Source organism: Entelurus aequoreus, linkage group LG11 (assembly GCF_033978785.1).
Source record: "Entelurus aequoreus isolate RoL-2023_Sb linkage group LG11, RoL_Eaeq_v1.1, whole genome shotgun sequence".
Taxonomy (NCBI): Eukaryota; Metazoa; Chordata; class Actinopteri; order Syngnathiformes; family Syngnathidae; genus Entelurus; species Entelurus aequoreus.
In genome coordinates, this window is record NC_084741.1 from 42,909,211 (window position 1) to 42,934,502 (window position 25,292).

The following is a 25,292-nucleotide window of genomic DNA, read 5'->3' on the forward strand; positions in this document are numbered from 1 at the left end:
ACCGATTACCACAGCATCTATGCTCCAATATACTGACAGTTCCAAGCGAACATCCGAGATGCAACTAAAATGAATCAGTCCCTTTATTGTTTTTAACTCATTTTGTAAACTGTAAACATAATTTAAATTTTCACAGCTTCTGCCTGAAATTGATCTGCATTATCTAATCATTTTCACAGGAAGACTTGAAACACTTGACTATAGAAGCAATGAAAGAAAATTACTGCTTTTGTGTCTAAGTACTGCCTGTTGTTTGCTGGTCAGCACTCTGAACACCTTCATGCAAAGCGAGACATAAGCTACGTTCACACCGCATGGTATGATGCCCGATTCAGATTTTTTATTAAATCCTATCATTTTCTGAAGTTGTATATGTGACTTCTATGTAGAATGGTATCTCAACTTAGGAGAATGATTCGTTCCACAACCAAGCTAGTAACTCAAAACACCTGTATCTCAAAGCAGCTATGCCCCTAGAAATCTGTGCTTCGCCCTCCCGAAGCACCACAACTTTACCATGTAGCATGCCTTTTCAAAAAACAACTAACTTTTAGATAATCCATCCATCCATCCATTTTCTATCGCTTGTCCCTTTTTTTGGGGTCGCGGGGGGTGCTGGAGCCTATCTCAGCTGCATTCGGGCGGAAGGCGGTGTACACCCTAGACAAGTTGCCACTTCATCGCCGGGCCAACACAGATAGACAACATTCATGCTCAAATTCACACACTAGGGCCAATTTAGTGTTGCCAATCAACCTATCCCCAGGTGCATGTCTTTGGAGGTGGGAGGAAGCCTGAGTACCCGGTGGGAACCCATGCAGTCACGGGGAGAACATGCAAACTCCACACAGGAAGATCCCAGGCCCAAGATTGAACCCAGGACCTTCGTATTGTGAGGCACATGCACCAACCCCTTTTCCACCGTGCTGCCCACTTTTAGATAACACTGTTTGAAAACAATTACAATAGTGTCTACTACGAACAACTATAGTAGTTTTATATAATAATGTAATTATATTAAACATAATTTACCTTAGGGAGTGGACTAATGCGGGACCCCCTCAGGCTGCTTCTTTGTCCAGTGTTGCCAAGTCCGTGTATTATCCATTTATTATAAGCTATTTGTTTTCATAGAGCTGCTGCGTGTTTCTCTTGTGGCATCTGGCAAAACCAGGTCTGACGTTTCTGAGGGACGGACCAGAGAAGTTACTTCGGACAACACAATAAACAATATGTTTGTTTTTGTACCAAAACGTATGCTCAACCATCCAGTTGTTTTGGTCAGGAGTAGACAAAACCAATTGAAACACAGCTTCTGCAGCTTTTCGATATTTTTATGAATAATAATGGTCGTTTGTGGCCGCATGCGCAGAGGCTCACTGCAGCTTGTGTGATGCGGACTGACACTATGGGTGGGGCTTGACTTGCTGGGTTGACTGCTCAAAGGATGGTAGGGAATATTTATAATGGTCTATCTGATTTGGTCGTCCGCTTCTCCTCCTTCGTACAAACTTTCTTAGTTTTGATGGTTGGAGGGCAGGATGTCGATCTTTGAGTGGGCTCACATGCGCACGTCAACCGTCAAATCAAAAGTTATGTTTGTTTCTTGTGTACATAAAGTATGAACAACAATGTAACAATACATTAACTCTTCATTGCTTAAACAGCAACGTGTTGTATATTACTTCAACAAATAGCGAAAATGATCATAACTCAAGGTATGCTCACAACTTAAAGCATAACAAAAGCTTGTATCTGAAATTACTCGTAAATGAAGGTACTTGTAAATTGAGGTACCACTTTAGGCCTATTGAGAACAGAATGCTTCTATAAAACTGACACACATGTGCACAAACCATGCAGCTGCTACTACTTTATCACACAATAACAGTACAGTATAGTACATTAAAAACATTTAAAGTATATTCGGGCCATACTCTGTGCCAAGTTTGTTTCTGAAAATCACCAAAAACAGAGTTGTCTACTTATGTTCAGATTCAATCATATCCTTGAAACATTCCAAACAAACTCAGTACAAAATAAAACAGTCTACTGTAGCTCTCATTCTCAAAATATTTCTTTAAACATGCAGAGGGGACATTACAGCGAAATATCTAAGGCCAAATTCAATTGTTCCATTTAGAAATAATAATGAGATAGACATTTGTTCCAGGCAGTGTTAATTTCATTGACGGATAACTGTCTTTATAGTTATTGTCCACAATCTTTTTTTCCCTGATGAAAAAAAATAAAAATAAAAACTTACAATAACTGACATATGAGACAAAAATGTTGACAGATATGAACCGTTACAAAAACGATAACATAATATGGTGGATATCTTTCTCTAATACTTTTTTCAAATGCCAAATGTTCAACCTTATTTAGCGGCTCATTATCTTGCACAATCAACAAAGTGGATGGTGTTATGGTACTTGATAGAATTTTAATTATGTTACAAACTATAGACTAGATGTTGGAAACAGTACTCCTTTCATATTGTCTACACAAGTGCACCAAACCCACAAATGCACGGCTTCACATACTTGCTGAGAAAATAAAAGAATCAAATCAACTAACCAACCAACGCAGTCAGTCAGAAGAGCGGCAAGCGGCTGCCAGTCCTACTGCCCCATTTTCTCTGTGGGGTTCCACTGACTGACAGTAAGCCGGTTAAACCACAAAGGGCCGGAGTTCAGCTTTGGCCTGTAACAGCAGCAGTGAGATGGTTTCTCTTCTTATCTAATTGCTATCTGGGTTACTGGCACAACCCTGGGGGAGCCTCTTCTTGGCCTTAACGTGTGTCCTAACCATACATTTCACTTCTTTGCAGTTGCTCCCTTGTCACATCCATCTTTCTGTCGTACTGACTTTCCCGTCCTCTCCCTTTGACTCTTCATATGCAAGACTTAACCTTTTAACTGGAGCTCCACAATGTTTAATCTCCCCCCCGTCACTCACAGACCTTTTAGTTCCTTCCTTTACATCTAAATTTGATCCTTCTGTCGTATTGCACCACCTTGCTTCCTTCCTTCCTCTCATCTTTCTCTCATCCTCACATAATTTCCTCTCCTAAACTCCTCATGCCATTCACTTCTTCTTCCAAAGGATGATTGTCTGTCCAGAAAAGATAAAGATTCATATTTGGTATATTTTTAAACATATGCTAATCACAGATGACCTACATATCAAATGTGTATGTTAATGAGAGATAGTTTTTTCAAACAAGTCCAAAAATGTAACTTTCCAAACACAATGCTGCAACCAAATGAACACATTTTATAAAAATCACTGCTTGCAAATATAATAACTGTTGTTCAATATGACACCCCTCAGCATCAAACAAAAGGAAAAAAAAAGAATTAGCACATGGTAACGGTTTTATATAAGCAAACATGTCTACTAATTATATAAGTGTCTGATCCATACCGTACAGGTAAACTATATATCTAGTTCTGATCGTTTTTTTATGTCCAGATATGATATGAAAGAGACTGCTCTGGAGTCATACTTTTATACTTCAATGCATCTAAAGCTGGATTTATGCTGCACAATTCCAAACGTATTTACAAACTGTATTTCCTCCTAAGAACCAGTGTTCTCCGCAGTGGACATTTGAGTTTTGCATAACAGGGCAATATTTTTCTGAAATTTCTGACTCTGACGAAAGAAATAGAACAAAAAATTGTCCACTGCACTCCAATTAAAATATTGTAAATGTCTTAGTATTTAAATACTAAACATGGTTAAAACAAACTGAGCAGCAAGAGTCTATTGTGATGTATTTGGTACACTTGATAAGTTAAAACAAATATGCAATTCCACTTTTCTCAAAATCGACAGTAAAGTTATGTCAATACAAAATAATTGTTTTAAAAGGACCATATGTAAAAAATGTAATGTCAAGTCATCATTAAATGGTCCTGATATGTCAAAAGGCATTAATAAATAATGTTCTTTTCGAATACCTCTATAACTGATAACCGTAGTTCAGCCATGATATGCTCATATCAAAATTAGATTTACAGCCCCGAAAACTTATTGTTTTAATTTCGACGTCCCACCCTCCACCGTTTGACCAATTAGAAAGTCTGTGAGTGTGTTACATCCAGGTTGCCAGTTACGCACCGTCCTCTTCGTCTGGCTACTGCCACTGGTAAAGTTACTAAACATGTCAGACCTTAGTAAATCTAAAAGGCGTCGTTACGATTCTTAACTTATTAATGACAAAGCAAGGAACAAAACGAGGATTTGTATCGGGATGCCTTTGAAAGATGGAGACGATTGAAGGCGGAGAATATTTTTTAATCTGACGCTAAACTTGCTAATTTCCTCCTTGATAGGTAAGTAAGGCATTTAAATTTTCTTATTACTTGTAATAAATGGATATGGACATTTTGTATGTAAACTATATTGTCCAATACAGTCTATGATCTTGTCTAACAAAGCTAGTATGTTCGTGCAACGAATGCTTAGTGTGATGGTGCTTAGCTCCTAGTGTAATGCTTAGCATGCTAAACCGGTCATGACACATCGACATATAGGCTAACAGGGGAAAAATGTGCCCGTATGTCTATGTGTGTTCGAACTGACAGGGCAAAATATATTTTCGACAAATAACACCATTGTGGATATGGGTAGTGTCAGTGCCTATTTCGTTCTCAATATGCTGATACGCAGAGGAAATGGGTTCCAACATTAGCACGGCTGTCATCATGGCAATATGAAACATATGGAGACAGCCAAATCACATGATAAAATAATTTCTCAGTCGTGTAGCCTACAGGCATACCTTGGTAAAATGTCTCCTCTTTAGTTTTGAGCGTAAATTAGGCTGTTAAGCATGCTCCACTTATTTTCACCAGTATAACCATCGCTAGCGTTGGTTGTAGTTTGTTTTAGTCTTTGTTTTCTGATGGTACAGACAATAACTATATGATTGCCATTTGTTGTGATATTGTACGCTGGCATGACGTACTTCTTCCTGAAAATAGCCTATTTTCTGTGTAAAATGTGTTGATTAGAGATTTGTTAATGACAAAACGCTTGTCTATTCAGCTACTATGGTCCAAGCACCTCAACCCCTAGTAAGTGGCAGTGGAAGATTGAAGTTCCCATGGAGTAGCCCAGTCGATAGAGCGGGAGGAGACTACAGAATTTTGACCGTGATTACATTACCATTTCTGGCCACATTATTACATATGGCTCTTTTAACTTGGGATTGTAATTAGTGTTGATGTAGAAAACAATGTTTCTTGTACTAAGTTTGGTAACGTTTCTGTTATTAAACGTAAGAATTTTCATTATCTAAACTCACTGTAAGGAGTTAACCTTCAAAGTGATTGAACGTTCAATCAACGTGATAACTAACAGAAGAATGTTGAGATATATACCATTGCATTTGAGTCAACATTCTTCTAATATTTATCAAAGTGAGCTTATTGGTCAAAACAAAGACATCAATAAAGTTGAATTGAATTGCAATTCCAAAGCAGCTGATGAACTTAGTCAAACGAGTCGAAAACACATGTTTTCAAGTGCTGGTTCTCAGGATGATATCTTATTTTAATATGTTTAAATTGACCAAACACCTGAAACAACATGTCAATAGGCCCCAAATACAGAAAAACAACTACACACTATTATAGAAAGTGTTAACATCTGTCGGCGACCTGACATTTTACGTTATACCTTTGGTTAGGACTGAGCTTAAATGCAGGTATCCTCAGCATTACTCCTCCTATTTAATGGCTTATGCAACCTTGATGCAGCGTATAGACCTCAATTAATGATCTTTTTTTTGTGTGTGTAATGGCGTGTATGTATTAGGTTATCTGATATCCAATATGTCCATTTACTCTGCAGTTACACAGGCAGATATCTGATTAAAACCATTTTTATACACATTTTAAAGTATGCCTGATTCCAATATGACGATGTCCAATTCAACGCGCTCGTTCTTTATAAAAATGTGCGACCTGATCCACTTACAGTAAATCCAATCTAAATGTATTCAAAGACAAATAAAATACCCAAATGTTCTATTTCATTGTAATCAACTTTATGTAAGCTGTGGATAAGCTTTAGTACGTACTTGGTAATGGATGCTGTGCATAGATGCAGGCTCCTTTGTTCCAGCAGAGCGGGATGCAGCCACTGTTCTCCATTTGTTCTGTAGGGAGTGCTGTTCCAATCCTGGCCCAAACTAAATTGCTGGCCACCGTATTCAGCATAGAGCCTTAGGCGTTGCAGTGTCCTAAGCGTTTGGTCATTACAGATTGAGTATTCCTTTCAAAGGATTGATATACAGTAGATGCACCAAGAACAACCACCAAAGATATGTGCCGCTGTTTACACTGCTGTCATCATTACGGTAGCAAAATACCTTTAATAATCAGGCCAGGACCGGTGAAGATTGTTTAATACCATACATGAATAGAGCCAATGTATTTTCTGTAGCATCCATCAAGTGGTCAAGCATGACAAAAACTCACTGAAGAAAATTTGGTATTATCCTTTAGTGCTGTGATATTGGCTGCTTATCAAAAGATTGATGCTTACTCCTTGAGACTTGACATAGATCAGATGGCCGGCGCAACATGGCATGACCTTTGACCAGGAAAACACCATCAACATTCATGTGAAATTATCCTCAGCCTCAAGCCCATTCCCTGCATTAGAGAAAAATTGTTCCACTTCAGGTAAAAAAAAAAAACCTCACTAAATATAAAATGTTGATCTTCAGGCAACAGCTGTTTATCCATATAATCGATCCTTGATGTGAAATCCATAGAGAGCAGGTTCCCCGCAGCACCAAATATTAGATCGCAGGACTAAAACATCCACGCTTGTCTGGTCATTCCTTGATCTTATCCAAAAGGAGACAACAGTATGGTTGAGTGCATGAAGCAGAGAGAAGCTGGCATCAGAGAAGAATGCCAATATAGGGCAAAGAAGGGCAGAGAAAAGTGGAGCATAGTGAGGGAGAGGTAGATGGGAGCGACTGACTGAGGTGAGCAAAGAATCAGAATCTAAAAAAAAGTATGAGAAGAGGGAATAAAAAGGGTTGTTCAAGAAAAAGGCTTAGCTTTCCCACAATGCACTGGGCCTGCAGGAGTTAAACAGACCAAGCAGGTGTCTGATGTCACCAGATGACATCAAAGGATGGAGACCTGAAAAATGAAGTGAAGCAGAAGCAACCAAAGCGGTAATGTGAAGCCAAGCAGAATAAGACGACCATGAAGGCAAAATCATGTTGCAGAAGTGGGTTGAAGGGAAATGATGTGGGAGATACGTTTGAGTCAGGCGCTGTTCCGTAGCAAATAGATCCCAACATCGCTGTCCATCGCAGGCTGCCGCAGCCGAACACAAGTAGCCTGTGCATGCAATGCAGTGCTGTAGCTGCGAGTGCACCACAGAGTGAGTGTGTGTTTGTTTAAGCGCAAGGAAAAAATGCAAAAGCGAGAGTGAGCGCATGCAGATAAACATGTCGGTGACAGCGTGCATGTGAGCGGGAGATTTATGGGAAACAAAGCAAGTGTGTGCGTGTTGACAATATTCCCAAAGGGAAGACACTTTCCTATGTCTTAAGTGAAGGCTGCAGTGTGAAAAGGTGGTACTGGGCAGAGACAAGTGTGTGTTTGAGTGGTGTTGGGAGGGGATGGCATATAGGAACAGAAATAGACCATAAAATGTACAATATGGTTACCAACTAACTTATATAAACGGGCGTCACATAAGCATGCACGCACACACGCGCGCACACACACAAGGGCTTTACAAGGAACACCTGGCACTGAAAACATTTCTATTTATTCTACTTTGGTTTCCTCTGATCTTACTTCCCATTTGTCATTTGTAAATTATGCAATCCTGTGTTTGTCTGTTTTCACTGGCAGCCCTGCTTATTTTTTTTCTTTCAATACTACATGCGCTTGTTTGCACACTTCAGCCTTCTAAGCCTTTGACCCGGTTTACGCCTGTGTCCTCCTGTACTCATTTCACACGTTGTTCTTTTAATTGCCGTTTTCACGGTTAACTTACGATCTACCCAAGCAGCAAAAATGAAAAATAACCATCTGGCTAACAATGGTTGATGTTGTCATGATGTTTACGAGTTCTGTTTTTTAGCATAATTGCTGGTTAAAAACTGACTGTCGGTATAATTGCCAACATACACAAGTCTTTTGATATGACACACACACATTGTGAGGATGCACTGACGAAATACATTTTACAATGCTTAACACTAATAACAAATATAAAGCAGTTGGTTTGTCAGTTACAGCACTTCAAGCAAAGTGCAGCAGTTTCAGAAAAAAACTTTTTTTTCCAGACCTGCTATGTTAAACTTAGCTCCATTCACATTTAAGGCAAAATTACTTAATTTTGAGTTTCTACAGAGAAATGGTTTGGCAAAAACAGACTATCCTTGAATATAAGTAAAACTAAAATAATGCTATTTGGAAACCGTAAGATAAACACAAATACAAACAGACAACTTAGACATTGACAGGTGAAAACAAATCAAGTTTTTAGGTGTACGAATAGATTTGAGTTGAGTTGAGTTTATTTCGAACATGAACACATTTACATTATGATACATTACATCATTTCATATAATTTCTCTTTACAACATGTCCAAAAAAAGAAGGAAGAAGCAAAGCTTATTTAAAGGCCAACTGAAACCCACTACTACCGACCACGCAGTCTGATAGTTTATATATCAATGATGAAATCTTAACATTGCAACACATGCCAATACGGCCGGGTTAGTTTACTAAAGTGCAATTTTAAATTTCTTTATGAACCTTGGGTTAGGTGAACGGTCCTTTGGGCTGAGTGATTGTGTGTGTTGTGCAGGTGTTTGAATTGTATTGGCGGGTTATATGGACGGGAGCTATGAGCTAGGAGCTAGGAGCTAGCATAACAAACACCTAGGTGTTTGTTATGCGGGATTAATTTGTGGCATATTAAATATAAGCCTGGTTGTGTTGTGGCTAATAGAGTATATATATGTCCTGTGTTTATTTACTGTTGTAGTCATTCCCTGCTGAATATCAGGTCCCACCCGCCGCTCACAGCATCTTCCCTATCTGAATCGCTTCCACTCCCCACTAGTCCTTCACTTGCACTTTCCTCATCCACAAATCTTTCATCCTCGCTCAAATTAATGGGGAAATCGTCGCTTTCTCGGTCCGAATCGCTCTCACTTCTGGCCGCCATCACTGTAAACAATAGGGAACTTTGCGGAAATGTTCAACTGACTACGTCACGCTACTTCCGGTAGGGTCAAGGCTTTTTTTTGTCAGATACCAAAAGTTGCGATCTTTATCGTCGTTGTTCTCCACTAAATCCTTTCAGCAAAAATATGGCAATATCGCGAAATGATCAAGTATGACACATAGAATAGATCTGCTATCCCCGTTTAAATAAAAACAATTCATTTCAGTAGGCCTTTAATTCTACCTCTTTCCCACTTCAGGGCATTTACAAATACATACTTTCACTTACTGTCTTCTTTTTGTAACACAATTACCTCAGTGAATGATTAGTACAGCAGTTCTTGCAATAGATAATTAAGTCAGTCATGATTAACGTACTGAAATTAAGAATTTCTTGTTTTCAATATCCATCCATCCATTTTTTACCGCTTGTCCCTGTCAGGGTCGCGGGGGGTGCTGGAGCCTATCCCAGCTGCATTCGGGCAGAAGGCGGGCTACACCCTGGACAAGTCGCCATCTCATCGTTTTCAATAAGGTTAAAGGTATTTCTCAAGATTCTTATTCCTTGTACTTTGTAAGCACTTTTAATTTGAACAGCCTCTTAATCTGGATCATAATTAGGGTTGGGTATTGAGTATCGAGTATTGATTGGAACCGGGACTAACTTTCCGATTCTCCCGGAATTGTTCAAAAGTTTAAATTTCGATTCCTATTTTCGATTACCAGTCCCCCGACCGGAAAAAAATATGTCCGCCGAACTGGAAGAAGAAGCCGCTGAACACCAACGAAGAAGCGCCCACCGCCGGAAGTGTTAGCATAGCCGAGCGAGTCAGTCAAGCTCAAGCATGGATAGCGGGCGTCGGCGGTCGAAAGTGTGGCTTTACTTTACAAAAAAAAATGAAATAACCGTGAAATAACAGAGCTCCATGTCCATCAAGAAACGAGTGGAGAGAGAGCTGCAGATGTACCAGGACGTTCCACCGATACTTATGTCTGACGACCCTGCTGCATGGTGGTGGTCCGGTGGAACCAACAAAAGACTTATCCTTTGCTGTCAGATCTCGCTTTCTCCTATTTATGCGTTCAAGCTTCTTCCACACCCAGCGAACATGTATTTTCCACAGCAGGAGACACTATCCGTCCAGAACGCTCACGCATCCTGCCTGAGAAGGCGGGTATGGTCATTTTCCTAAACAAGAACTGTCTCTGATTTTATACTGTACCTGCTGCTAATCTGGACTGGGTTTTGCAAGTTGTTTCTTATTGTTTATTTGCTTTTCTGCACCAGGTTAGCCCATCAGTGGGAGCACGGTAACATTTTTAAGTACCTGCAGCATCATACACTTGTGTGTGTAAATGGGTTTTCATGAGGTTTCCTGCAGCATCATACACTTATGTGTAAAGGTGTTTTCATGAGGTTTCCTGCAGCATCATACACTTATGTGTAAATGTGTTTTCATGAGGTTTCCTGCAGCATCATACACTTATGTGTAAATGTGTTTTCATGAGGTTTTCAAAAATAAAGCTCTCTTGAGGAAAGTGTACCCCTGGGAAAATGTATTCATAATTTATAATATTTATATTCAAGTTCGTAGATTTGATATTTATATTCTAGTTCAAAACAGCCCTGTGAGGAATTTATAGTAAAGTTCATAAAAAGTTAATAAAATTAAAATTGATGGAGAATGTCAGACTATTTCATTCAGAAAGACTGTAGGTTAGCCAGCTCATTCAAAATATCCTAAACTTTTTTTTGACCCTGCCTCTTAAAAGAATCGGAATCGAGAATCGTCAGGAATCGGAATCGAAACAAAGAATCGGAATCGTTCGAATTCAAACGATACCCAACCCTAATCATAATAGTACATTGTTCAACTTCTTAGCTTAATCCATTCCATAATTTGATTCCACATACTGATATGCTAAAAGTCTTAGGTGTTGTATGTGCATACAAATGTTTTAAGTTAGTTTTGCAAACAGCTAAAATTATGCACATATCAAACTATAACCCGCTACCCAAGAATGTACAACAGTTCTTCTCAACAAAAGAGGAAAAATATAACCTTGGGAAAAAATGTGACAAGTTAAAACATTTGTTTGCATGTACAACACTTAAAACCTTTAGGATATCTGTATGTGAAATTAGAATACGGATTGGATTAGGCAAAGAAGTTAAACAAAGAACTAATATGCTCCGCTTAAGGAACTGTTTACACTCAAAGTGTTTACAAGCACAACGAAGAAGAATCCTAATAAACATCTTGAACTTTAATGAAAATTACACAATCTTTTTCATCTCAGTATGTAAATAACAACTTATAAACAACTATCTATTCATGATACCTTTATTGATTATTTATTTAATGTGTTTGTGTCACAAACTAAACACAGGAAGTGAACAAACAAAGGTGTTAAAAATTGCTATGAAATGGAAAAGAGGTAAGATTAAATAAACTCTGCTTTTCTTACTCCTTTCTGGACATACTGTAATGAGAAACTGGAAATATAGGATGTACGGTACCATATTGTAACTGTATGCATGTTTGAAATCTATTCAAACCATAGCCATAACCATAACAGTGAGAGAATAGAAACTCTGGGAGAGCAAAAAAATAGCATACAGACAATGAGTTTGTTAAAAATCGTGAATATTAAAAGGATTTGCTTTCAATGTAAATTATTATTTTCAAAATATAATAAATTCAATGAAAAAAAAAAGAAATAAGCCATTAATTTGAGCATTTAAACTACAGAGAGCAGCACTGTGCACAGGAATTAATTTATCAAACCCAATATAAAAAAAAAAAATCTGGTTAGAAGTTTGACATGTATTCAAATATTTCATCAAATGTGGTTATTTTGTAGGGCTATTTCTAAGTTTAATAAATAAGGTTATAATGTACATGTGTGCTGTACAAATATGTTTTTTTATTTGATTCCATCAGTCAATTACATGAAAATCATATTCAAATACTAAAGCCCAAGCAAACTATGAGTGCAAGAGTGTCAGTGTGATTAAATGTTATGTTTATTATGCACAGTGTTCCCAAGGTCGAAGATGTCATTGCCATTGTGTTCCAAAGCAGCGAGACCATCTCATCACATTTCAGGTCTCAACCTTGACGTCAGCTCTTGGACACGCATCCCACTGGGACTTGCCAAAGTTAGCCTTATGACATTTGATTTATCTTTGAAACCTTCTCAAGCAACACACACTTCTAGTTACAAATATAAAACACCCTATAGAACACAACTGTTACTTAGCAACAATTGAGAAAAGCGTACAAGCCATGAAAGCATTACCTCTAAACCTAATTCCATCCCAGGACACTTTTACACCAGGCAGTTTTTTTTTCAGAGCAAGGCATTGCAATACCCGAAAGATGCTGGCCAAGTCAAAATGCAATATAAAGAAATTAATTGATGACTATAAAGCTTTCTTTTATAACATTATTACAGCATATCATAGCAATCCCTAGTTTCACTCCATCAAGGGATACCATCTGTGCGCAGTTAAGAGATTACATTAGCTCAATCTGATGGGATGCTTAATAAATGGTTTGAGGCAATGCCATGTCTTCCTTGATTTTCATCTTGCATAATTTGTTATGAGTTTATTATCATTCAAGCGCACAAAACTGTTTTACAAAAGAATCTAATCCAATCCAATGGTTGAACTAAAACATTAAGTGGGCACATACTGTACATTAATTACATAATAAGAAACAACAGTTTTTGTACTCACCAGCATAGTGTGATATTCTGGAAATATCTGAAACACAAAATAAAAATATTAGTCATTTTGAAAGTGCAGCTGTAAACATAGTTGTATTGAATTATATTATTTTCATTTGATGGCTGAGTCTGGTCGGTTTATTTTTTGCATGTAAAAAAACAGACAGAGCATGAAAATAAGGGATAGCTAAGTCAAAGTTCATGTTTATATTTGCAAATTGGAGCAAAGCCGTTGTGTGATGATTTAAATTGTGTATGTATGATAATGTATGTTTATTTATCTTTGAATTATTAAAATGTGATTTTGTTATGCATCAGTGGGGTACATGTATTCATTATATTCACATTTCTTTGGTGCAGAAAGTTCATTTCCAGCTCCCACCAACCAAATGTTACTATTAGTGATGCCAAGGAAAAGCCAGAAGTTCCCTCCTTTGGGAACACATGGCTTTCCCGTTGAAATACGCAAACGGACAAAGATGGAGTGGCTAAGGCAGATGTAGTGCGCAAGTATTGTTCAGTAGATATTGGGTACAAGGCTTCAAGCTGAACCTACTACTACTATTACTTGTGAGCCAGGTCTGTCCAACATGCGGCCAGAGGGCTATTTCCATATGTACATACATACATAGTTACATACATACATAAATACAATTTCAATAAAGTATTGTACCAGCTTGCTGCGGTTCAAATTTATTTGTGGCAAGACACCAGAAGTATATGAATGTATGGGAAATGAGAAACACTGCTTTCGTTTCTACTGGCCTTTATCAACCATGTTGCTGATTAATGGGTGATATAAGGTTACATAAGAAAATCACAAGACTGTATTTATAAACAAAACATCAAAGGATTACAAAAGTATTTGAAATGAATAAAACAGAAACAACAGTACTGTTAGTCCGAAGAGATGCTCTTAGCTTAATCAAACTTCCCGTTATCTATTAATTAATTCAACATATTCCAGTGACTGGGATGAGAATCAGCACCTCCAAGTCCATGGTTCTCGCCCGGAAAAGGGTGGAGAGCCATCTCCGGGTTGGGGAGGAGACCCTGCCCCAAGTGGAGGAGTTCAAGTACCTCGGAGTCTTGTTCACGGGTGAGGAAAGAGTGGATCGAGAGATCGACAGGCGGATCGGTAATGCGGACGCTGTATCGATCCGTTGTGGTGAAGAAGGAGCTGAGGCGGAAGGCAAAGCTCTCAATTTTCCGGTCGATCTACGTTCCCATCCTCACCTATGGTCATGAGCTTTGGGTTATGACCGAAAGGACAAGATCACGGGTACAATCGGCCCGAAATGAGTTTCCTTCGCCAGGTGGCGGGGCTCTCCCTTAGAGATAGGGTGAGAAGCTCTGCCTTCCGGGAGGAGCTCAAAGTAAAGCCGCTGCTCCTCCACATCGAGAGGAGCCAGATTAGGTGGTTCGGGCATCTGGTCAGGATGCCACCCGTACGCCTCCCTAGGGAGGTGTTTAGGGCACGTCCGATCGGTAGGAGGTCACGGGGAAGACCCAGGACACGTTGGGAAGACTATGTTTCCCGGCTGGCCTGAGAACGCCTCGGGATCCCCCGGCAGGAGCTCGACAAAGTGGCTGGGGAGAGGGAAGTCTGGGCTTCCCTGCTTAGGCTGCTACCCTTGCGACCCAACCTCCAATAAGCGGAAGAAGATGGATGGATGGATGGAACATATTCCAGACAAGAAAACTGCACTGTTACCAGACAACCAAATCGACCCAGCTTTTTCACGTCTACAAACAATGACCTAAAAATTCAAACAAAAACAGAACTGAAACATCTGTCACTGCTGCTCACCGACACTCACTTCACCACATTGTACTCCTACACGTGATGCTGTCAGCCTTCTTCTTTCTCCCTTCAGCTCAAAGCAAAGAGAATAGCTGCCTCTGGCTGCAAACCCAGAAGTGATGCCCCGCTGAGGGCATGGCTCAACTCCACTTTCATTGTGGCAAAAACAGATTTGAGCTACTCTGCAATCATCAACCTCTCAGAATACCGTAATTAAGTTACTGTCACATTCAATATTAAACCTGTATTATAACATTGTGTTCACTGATAAAAAAGATGAAGAACTTTTATAACACAATTTGACTGCAAACATGATCTTATATTAATATTAAAGACAATTGTTAGAGCTGCAAAAAACAACTATTTTGATAAACGACTAGTCATTAAAGGCCTACTGAAACCCACTAATACCGACCACGCAGTCTGATAGTTTATATATCAATGATGAAATCTTAACATTGCAACACATGCAAATACGGTCGGGTTAACTTATTAAGTGCAATTTTAAATTTCCCGCCACACTTCCGGTTGAAAACGTCTAGATATGATGACGTATGCGCGTGACGTCAACGGTTGATACGGAAGTATTCGGACCCATTGAATCCAATACAAAAAAGCTCTGTTTTCATCCCAAAATTCCACAGTATTCGGGACATCTGTGTTGGTGAATCTTTTGCAATTTGTTTAATGAACAATGGAGACTGCAAAGAAGAAAGCTGTAGGTGCGATCGGTGTATTAGCGGCGGACTACAGCAACACAACCAGGAGGACTTTGAGGATAGCAGACGCGCTAGCCGAACGACCTCACCTTGACTTCCTCCGTCTCCGGGCCGCCAACCGCATCGGTGATCGGGTGAAGTCCTTCGTCGTACCGTCGATCGCTGGAACGCAGGTGAGCACGGGTCGTGATGAGCAGATGAGAGCTGGCGTAGGTGCAGAGCTAATGTTTTTAGCATAGCTCTGTCGAGGTTCCGTAGCTAAGTTAGCTTCAATGGCGTCGTTAGCAACAGCATTGCTAAGCTTTGGCAAGCTGGAAAGCATTAACCGTGTATTTACATGTCCAGAGTTTGGTAGTATTGTTGATCTTCTGTCTATCCTTCCAGTCAGGGACTTATTTGTTTTGTTTCTATATGCAGTAAAGCCCGATGCTATCACGTTAGCTCAGTAGCTAAAGAGCTTCACCGATGTATTGTCGTGGAGATAAGTCACTGTGAATGTCCATTTCGCGTTCTCGACTCTCATTTTCAAGAGGATATAGTATCCGAGGTGGTTTAAAATACAAATCCGTGATCGGGGGGCGGGGGGTTTAGGGGGTGTTGTATGGTATTTATTTATTTATTTATTTTTTGTCATAAAAAAAATACAATCATGTGTGCTTAAGGACTGTATCCCTGCTGACTGTATTGATCTATATTGATATATAATGTAGGAACCAGAAATATTAATAACAGAAAGAAACAACCGTTTTGTGCGAATGAGTGTGAATGAGTGTAAATGGGGGAGGGAGGTTTTTTGGGTTGGTGCACTAATTGTAAGTGTATCTTGTGTCTTTTTATGTTGATTTAATTTTAAAAAAATATATATATATACAAATATTTATATATATATATTTTTTTTTTTAAATTTCTTCTGCGGCCCGGTATCAATCGATCTGCGGCCCGGTGGTTGGGGACCACTGCCCTAGGGGAATAACGTTAAAATATGTTTGATGAAACGAGACTGTATGCATGAGTGTATGTATGCATATGTGCTTGTATATGTACAGTATGTGTAAATGTACTGTATGTTTGTACAGTAAATATGCGTGTGGATGTATGCACCGTGAGTGTGTATGTATGTACTGTATTTGTGTATGTATGTGGGAATGTATGTGCCTATGTATGTGCATAAGTACCTATGTGTGCGCGTATGTATGAATCAATGAATAAGTATATGTACATTTGTATGAATAATTGTGAGTATGTATGTGAATTTGTACATACAAATATATTGTATATATTTGAGGCCATATATATATTTGGGGTGAATTATCTTGTCCTCATTAAGTGTCTTTGACTCTTTGTGCTGCGAGCATCACACAGTGCAACTAGTTAGCATGTAGCAGCTAACATAGACAAAATGATCACAAAACCAAATGCCACTGCACCACTGTGGGAATACTTCCGTTTAAACCTTTGAAACAAGATGAGCCTATCACCACCAAGGAGCCAGTTTGCTGAATGTGCGCGAATATGACAAACCTGCACGCCCACTTGAAACACAACCACCGACAGTCCACACTCACTTGGCGCTTGGTGAACAAGCTAGGTCAGGGGTCACCAACCTTTTTGAAACCAAGGGCTACTTCTTGGGTACTGATTAATGCGAAGGGCTACCAGTTTGATACACACTTAAATAAATTGCCAGAAATAGCCAATTTGCTCAATTTAGCTTTTACATATTCAAACTAATCTATAAAACCACTATCGATGTGCAAAATCGTTATTTTTAAATTAAAATTATTTATAACTTCTTACCCACAGGGAAAATGTTAAAATGATGGAATATGACAGAGTCAGATGATTGCCGATTTTGTTGTCAGGAGCCTGAATCCACCCTGAATTTGTTTTGGTATTGTCATATTGTGTCTTTGTTTTGGGTGGAAGTTGAAAAAATGTGTTTAAGGATTGGTTTGTTTATGAAGCTTAATGTGGTTTCTGTTATTTTAGGAGAGTTCATTGACAATCATGATTTAGTCAATTTAATTATAGTACTCGGTAAAATGTTTATTTTTAAGGCCAAAAACAGATATTCACTTAGTATTACTTTCTTTAAAACATTTATTCAGTATTTTCTAACTTTAGAAAGTTACATGGTTGAAAACGATAATGATGCCAAAAAACATTAAAAAAAATATGAGAAGTCCTCAAAGGCTTATTTTGAAAGTATAATTATGTTTATAGATTATATGATATCTGTTGTTGTGTTCCCTAATTTGAGTGACCTGGACATAATCTGGACTGTACATAAATGCCTATTTTGAAAATGTAATTTTGTTTATAAATTATATGCAATCTGTTGTGTTCCCTAATTTTTTTCTGTGTACATGAATGAAGGTGTGTGTTGCTGAGTCCGACTTGGACATTATCTGGACTGGGCCTGCTTTAAAAAACCCTTTAAACAAATCTAATTTCATTGACAACCTGGTCTGTTGAAGATAAGGCCCTTTTTTAAAAAATAAAATAAAATTAGATAAATAAATAAAAAACATTTTCTTGGATAAAAAAGAAAGTAAAACAATATAAAAATAATTACATAAAAAATAGTAATTAATGAAAATGTTAGTGGACCAGCAGCCTATACAATCATGTGTGCTTCAGGGACTGTGTCCCTTGCAGATGTGTTGTCTATGTTGTGGGAACCAGAATATTGGTAGCAGAAAGAAATAACCCCTTTTGTGTGGATGAGTGTGCATGGGGGAGGTTGTTTGGGTTGATGCACTGATTGAAAGTGTATCTTGTGTTTTTTCTATGTAGATTTAATTTAAAAAAAAAAAAAAAAAACATTTTTTTTTTTTTTTTTTTTTAGAACAGGCCCGCGGGCGACTCATCTGGTCCTTACGGGCGACCTGGTGCCCGCGGGCACCGCGTTGGTGACCCCTGAGCTAGGTCAATGTAAACAAAACAGTGCAAAATAGTGTGCGCTTTTAGAAAGTGTGGTTAAATACATCACCCAAGACATGCTGCTATTTAATACAGTTGAAAAACTAACTTCCTAAAAGTGCTCCAAACGTTTGACAAATATTTGTCATGTTGCCATATCATGATGGTGTTTCCTCACTCGGAATCTGACAGACTAAAGCTTGTTTAACATATGACCTGTTAATACATCTGCTTATACTGTAGTGTTTATATTGTTACTCCGTACTTTTGTTTAAAAAGGTCCTAACTTGATTGTCAGTTAAGTAATGTACAACTCTATCTCTGCCTACATGTTCAATATTGAAGTGCAACTTTGTTTGTCAATACTTTATTTATCCATTTTAATTATTGTTTTGCTTGTGTATATTTGAGGCACCCCCTAACCCCCTCCTTAACACATGTTACTGCTTTTGGTTGCAATTTTTATTCAAGTGAAAAATATTGCTAACAAAGTTTTTTTTTATTGGTATTGTTTGCTTTATTTAACTTGGAGATTTAAAAGTTTTCATTCCAATTAAAGTTAAAGTTAAAGTACCCATGATTGTCACACACACACTAGGTGTGGCGAAATTATTCTCTGCATTTGACCCATCACCCTTGATCACCCCCTGGGAGGTGAGGGGAGCAGTGAGCAGCAGCGGGGGCCGCGCCCGGGAATCATTTTTGGTGATTCAACCGCCAATTCCAACCCTTGATGCTGAGTGTCAAGCAGGGAGGTAATGGGTCCCATTTTTATAGTCTTTGGTATACAATATTAAAATATACGAGAAAGATAAGTTTATTGCATTTGAAAGATTATACATGCATTATTATTATGTATTATTATTACATCAATGGTTAATTAAGTCTCATAAAAATATAGGCAATAATTTGTAGGTCAATATATCGTCAAGCAAAATTCGTTACCGGCCCAGGCCTACACAGTGCTTTGTGTCTATACAGCACAGCATCCCAACGAGCCTCAATACGTCTCCCATGTAGAATTATCTCCCCAACACTGTAAGTAAAATATTATTGTGTGCAGACAAATATATTTGATATAATAAAAAATGTGGGAGGCCAAAACAGCCAGCTGTTTACATTAAAGTTCCAACGGTTGTCACACACACACTGGGTGTGGTGAAATGTGTCCTCTGCATTTGACCTATCCCCATGTTCACCCCTTGGGAGGTGAGGGGAGCAGTGAGCAGCAGAGGTGGCCGCGCTCGGGAATCATTTGGTGATTTAACCCCCGATTCCAACCCTTGATGCTGAGTGCCAAGCAAGGAGGCAATGGGTTCCATTTTTTGTAATCTTTGGTATGACTCGGCCAGGGTTTGAACTCACGACCTCCCAGTCTCAGGGCGGACACTCAAACCACAAGGCCACTGAGCTGGTTCAGGCCACTGAGCTGGTACGTGATGTAGTACCAGGAAGCAGCGACCTGAAGCAGTGAAGAAGACATGATGAACGCAATCTATCTATCCTCCCAACACACCTGCTGAACATCTCAGCAGGTATTCAACTCGCCTTCCTCCAACGGAGAGTGCAGTGTTTCCCACACATTCATTTATTTGTGGCGGCCCGCCACAAAAGAATTACGTCCGCCACAAATAAAATAAAAAATTAAATTTTTTTATTTTTTTTTTTGTCCTGTCCAGCTTCTCAGGCAAATCATATAGTTGATGTAGATGCCCATATAGGCTGTTCAGATTTACTTTACAAAAGAGAAGTGTAGGATACTTCTCTTGTTGCCTTATTTGTATTTGACCACTACTGTTTTCTGTTTATTTGTTACTGACTGTGGCAGGACACCTCTGCCTCTGTTTCACTTTATGTTGCTGGTAAATAATATGGTTGTAGTAGTAGGCTAAAGTTAAATTATTTAGTATGTACTAATTAAAGGGGCATAGCTTTAAGAGACATTTTAGCTTTTATATTTTATAAGATATATTTTTTGTAAAAAACACAATTAATAAATATATTTCAGTGAATAACTTATTGTTCAAATCTGTATATAAATATGTACATAAAGTGTTGTAATTATATTGTAAAATGGATGGATGGATGGATGGATGGATGGATGGATGGATGGATGGACGTTTAAAACAAAACTGTTATTATTAATTAGTAAGTATACATTTTTTTAGCCTTTTTAGACAAAATCATATTATTGTAGTAAATTATGCAAATTACTCAGTGATGTCATGATGACCACGCCCATAGCCACGCCCCCACCGCCACAGGTATCTTAGCAGTTTATGGGAAACACTGGAGGGTATGGGGATTTAATAGCAGACGATTAGACTGCGAGGTTGATAGTTAAATCAGATTCATCTGAATCGAATCGTCGAGTCTTGGACTATTTGAAGACAGCCATACCCACTATTAAGGACAAATTTTAGTAACAATTTTTGTGGCACTCTACTAGATACTGTGATTTTGAACACGGGTTGTTCACAATGTACCGTTTATTATGAGGAAAAATTTGTTGCGTTCCTGGGAGTTGTGCAGGGTAAGTTTACTGGGTCCTTTTAAATTCGAATGTGATGGGATGCAGGACAAGTACATAGCAATATCACTGCGGTTACAATTATTTAGCACCATTCATTAGTACTAATAGCAAATGTTGTATGTTACAATTACATTATGAGTGTGTGAAAGGTTAATAACAGTCCGTGGAAGGTTTATAAACAACCTAAAATGCATACCATATTCACATAAAATAAAAACTGTCCCTACTTTGCGTAAATCTGCCTATCATTGGGGGGGTCTAGAATGTAACTCCTGTGATAATCGATGGCATTTTGTATATTATAAATATCAGCTATCTTGGTGTACTGTAAATCAAGATTAACCTTTATTTGTGTGCAGTCATAGTAAGTGTGCAAGATGACTAAAATACTACACATCTTTTCATACTGACTGTTTTGCTTTGAACTTCAAGCTTATATGTTGCCTCACGGGCGAGAAAGGGGACACTTGAGAACTGATAGTAGAGATCCTGTTTTTAACCCTTTGCAGAGAAATGCATCAGCTGCCTTGAACTGCTGACAAAGCAGTTTTCCTCAAAACAAGCAAGTAACTTCCGTTACAGTAAGACAGTCTTTTATACTATACACAGTAAGTCCAGTAGCAGCTTTGGTTATTGTATTCAATATTTAAGTTTGCTTAATTCTAGCTCTAACAAGTCTTTAAAAACTGACAATACAAGGCAGCCTAGAAGTGCATCTTGGCAACATATTTCATACCTTCCGATCCATTTGTTTGCCAAACTATGCCTTCCGTTACAAGCAACCAGGTTTATCAAAGCAAAAGAGAGCAGGCTGACACCATACCAGAAGTGTCCTTGTTTGCGCTGCACACTCAGCCAGTGTGTGAGGTTTCCACATGCAACTGCTTGCATGGTGGCGAGCAGTGCAAATTCCTTTCCAGCCCTCTCAGCCTGTCAGACCCTCTGTACCTGCCTCGCACAAACCAGCCCAAATAAGACACTCCCGAGCCGATCTGCCGCTACATACCTCGATTGGTGCAGCCAAGAAAATCCCAGAATTGCATGTTGGCAGTCTTCAGGCAGAAGATTACACCTCCGCTCTACACAGAAGCGTGTATGTGTTCCCCTTCTCCTCCCCTCTCCACTTCCTAGTTGTGCTGTATGCCTTCACGTAGGAGAGGGAGAACTCCCGCCTCCTCCTGATTGTTTCCGATTGACACACCTTTAAGTGTCATTTCATAACAGCTGCCTCCCGAGCCTCCACTTGCTTCTCTTCCCATGGTGCACCCCTGCCCCTCTTGCTTTCAATTTCACCCACTCGCCCCTGCCACCCCCTAGTCTTTATTTCGCCCTGACAGAAGCCAGACAGGTGTGACCATCGATCCAACGTCATCGCTGTTGCTTCCTTCGTCCCTGCCGCTTTGGATTATTGGCAGGAATGAGAGAAGTGATGCCCTTGGACATGTGGATAAAAGCCAAAAGATGTCATATGATTCATATTGGTTTAAAAATTTCTATGCATGCAATTTTAAAGATTTTTTTATTAATAAAAAATATATTAATATGAGGCTTGTGCACATTATCACGTCTGGCAGCGTGGCTCAGATGGTAGAGCGGCAGTCTAGCAACTTGAGAGTTTCTGGTTCGAATCCAGCTTCCGCCATCCTAGTCACGGCCGCGGTGTTCTTGGGCAAAACACTTCACCCACCTTGCTCCCAGTGCCGCTTACAAAGATGTATGAATGTTGGTTGTGGTCAGAGGGGCCTTGGGAGCAAATTGGCTGCCATGCTTGGTCAGTCTACCCCAGGGCAGCTGTGGCTACAATTGTCGCTTACCAACATCAATGTGTGAATGTGAAGTGTATGAATGATGGGCTCTCAATTCTGTTTGTAAAGAGCTTTGAGGTCTGGAAAAGCACTATATAAATCTAATCCATTATTTTTTATATTATTATTATAAAGGCGTGAAACCATGAACTAACTAGACCAGTACTTCTCAATTTTTATACTTTAAAGGGAAACTATGATTACTTGAATCTACCATACATTTAGAACACTTCTTTATGGTGTAGATACTGTATGATGCACTCTATGTCTTTTGGGGTAAATTTTGCATACATTTTGCTCTACAGTCACATCTCTAACCCGCTTTTTCAGTCTGTCTGCAAGATGTTCGATTGTGGAGGTGTTCCCAGATTGCAAATGAAACTTCACCCCACCCTCTCCTCATAATTTATCCTTTGAAAATGTACAATGTTAATTTGTTAATTACTGTATATTTCAATCATCACAATTTTTTCCCATACACGCTCGAAAATCAACTTTCATAAACATGCTATAGATTCATCTGGTCACTCACCGATTAATTCAGGCTGCATAAAAAAAGCAATATTTATGAATCTTAAGATTTGATGCTTTGACATTGTTTTCCACGAGTGTCCCACATTGTAACATTTTGTAAGCCAGAAAAGAGTAAATTCATTATAGGTTCCCTTTAAAAACTCACACTTCTGTTATTAAAGTGCACTTTTGAAAACGCTCGCCACGGTGAAGATTTTTATAACTCCGCTTTAGTGTGTGAGTGTAGACACCTTAAACAGAGAGTTATGGCTTTCCGTCTGATGACGTCACAATTGTGCGCCATGTATTCCACCGTCAATAAGTACAATGGTGAACAAAGTTGGCTTTAAATTAGGGATGTCAAAAATAATATGTTAACTCCAGTGATTAATCACAAACAACTAACATGCATTAATCATGCATATACGCAGATTAATTACACTATTTGTTTAGAACATACATACTGTTTTACATTAACCACAGATGGTTACCTGAAAGGCGGCGCAAGTTACTGATCAGGGGCTGTACTTATCAAGCTTCTCAGAATTACTCCTAAGTCTGCTAAGAGTTTACTTAAGAGTAAATAAATTCTTCGCTGAAAGCTGCACTTAAAAGTTAGTTATCAAGCGTCTTACTCACACTTTCAGGGAAGTGTAGGACTGAATCTTAAGTGTCACACTCAGAGCTGAATTACGACATTACTATGTGCCGTAAATGGAATTTTAGGTGACGTCATTTCTGTGTCCATAGAAATGACCAATCACGGAAGGGAATCCGTTGTCTAAGAATAAAGAAATATCTTGGAAATATTTAAGTGGACAATGGGAGTGTATTTTTGACAATAAACTACAAAATAATACAAAACAAACTAGTCCCCACCGGCACTCACGCTACCGCTCCCTCTCTTCTGTCGCCCACACACTCACTGACGTCACTCACCTCACAGCCACACACATATGCTACTGTCATAACATTTTCTTTCCAATTCATTAATTAGGCAACTCATTTGAAACTGGCGTGGGTGGCTCTATATATACTAGCCCGCTGCAGCCACATGCAGAAATCAACATGGAATCGAAAAGTATTAAATCTGTGACAAAAATAATACCCGCTCTGTCTAAACGATACCGTTTGATCAGCTGCTCGTCATCAAACAAATCCAGAACATCGTTCCGCTCCCTGAATGTTCGCGCACGTCTCTCTCGCCTCAGTGCCATCCCCTGCTGGCAACTCCTAACCACTTAAGACACCTCTGAAGGTCTCTTAAATATCGTGGAGAGTAGGAGTGATTCTTAGACTTAAGAACGTTGATAAAAAGCTTTTATTCTTAAGTTTGAGAGTAGGACCAAATTTCGCAAATTCTCAGGACTTAAGTGTAAAATGGCACTCTAAGAAGCTTGATAAGTACGGCCCCAGGTCAATGCATAAGTTGGTGCAAAGATGAGTGTGGAGACTCTTCAAAATACTGGATTTCATATCAAATGGTTAGCAAGTTTTGAGCAAATAAATGTAGTGCAATGTAAGTCATTTGAAAAATGTTACTGGAAAGACATTTTGATGCTAAGATTGCATTTGTGTCCAAATATTGGGGTCTTTTTTAAGTTGATTTAAATGATGCAAGTGAGTAATAAACTCTGATTAATTTTGATTAATCCAAATTCAAAAGTGTTATTAGTCTGATTTTGAAACTGTATAATTAGACATCACTACTTTAAATAAACAGCAAGGACATATTGTATGTTTATGTGTAGATATACTGGTACTTACGCTCTATAGTTATAAAAAAAAAAGGCCTGATATACCTTTTTCTTTGCTGAGACCCGCCATGTTTGCTACAGTGCCGCTCAGGAAATGATGTCATGGATGTACACAAGGGACTGTGTACGTCCATGATGTCATTTGTGTGGGGACAGAGATCATATTTAATATTGCACATGTGTGGATGGAGATATTTTAAAACAAATTATTTTTAAAATCAGATTGATCACACTTTTGGATTTGAAATAATCCAAAGTGAGATTAATCTAATTATTATTA

The 25,292-nt window shown here is 38.8% G+C and overlaps 1 protein-coding gene across 17 annotated transcripts in view; it reads right to left on the minus strand.

Annotated features, from left to right (window-relative positions):
• The window catches only part of LOC133660156 (focal adhesion kinase 1-like), a 104,261-nt gene that overhangs the window by 74,667 nt on the left and 4,302 nt on the right, over positions 1-25,292 (minus strand). For 13 of the 17 annotated variants that reach the window (XM_062063362.1, XM_062063357.1, XM_062063365.1 and 10 more), the window contains exons 2-3: positions 12,970-12,996; positions 6,095-6,256 (exon numbers count right to left, since the gene is read on the minus strand). In XM_062063362.1, coding sequence (XP_061919346.1) covers positions 6,095-6,233 — 139 coding nt within the window. In that variant the 5' untranslated portion in view covers positions 6,234-6,256; positions 12,970-12,996. Of the gene's footprint in view, positions 1-1,032; positions 1,186-6,094; positions 6,257-12,969; positions 12,997-21,943; positions 22,044-25,292 lie in introns of those variants that run through there. The other 4 variants (XM_062063361.1, XM_062063359.1, XM_062063360.1 and 1 more) reach the window with 3 other exon arrangements.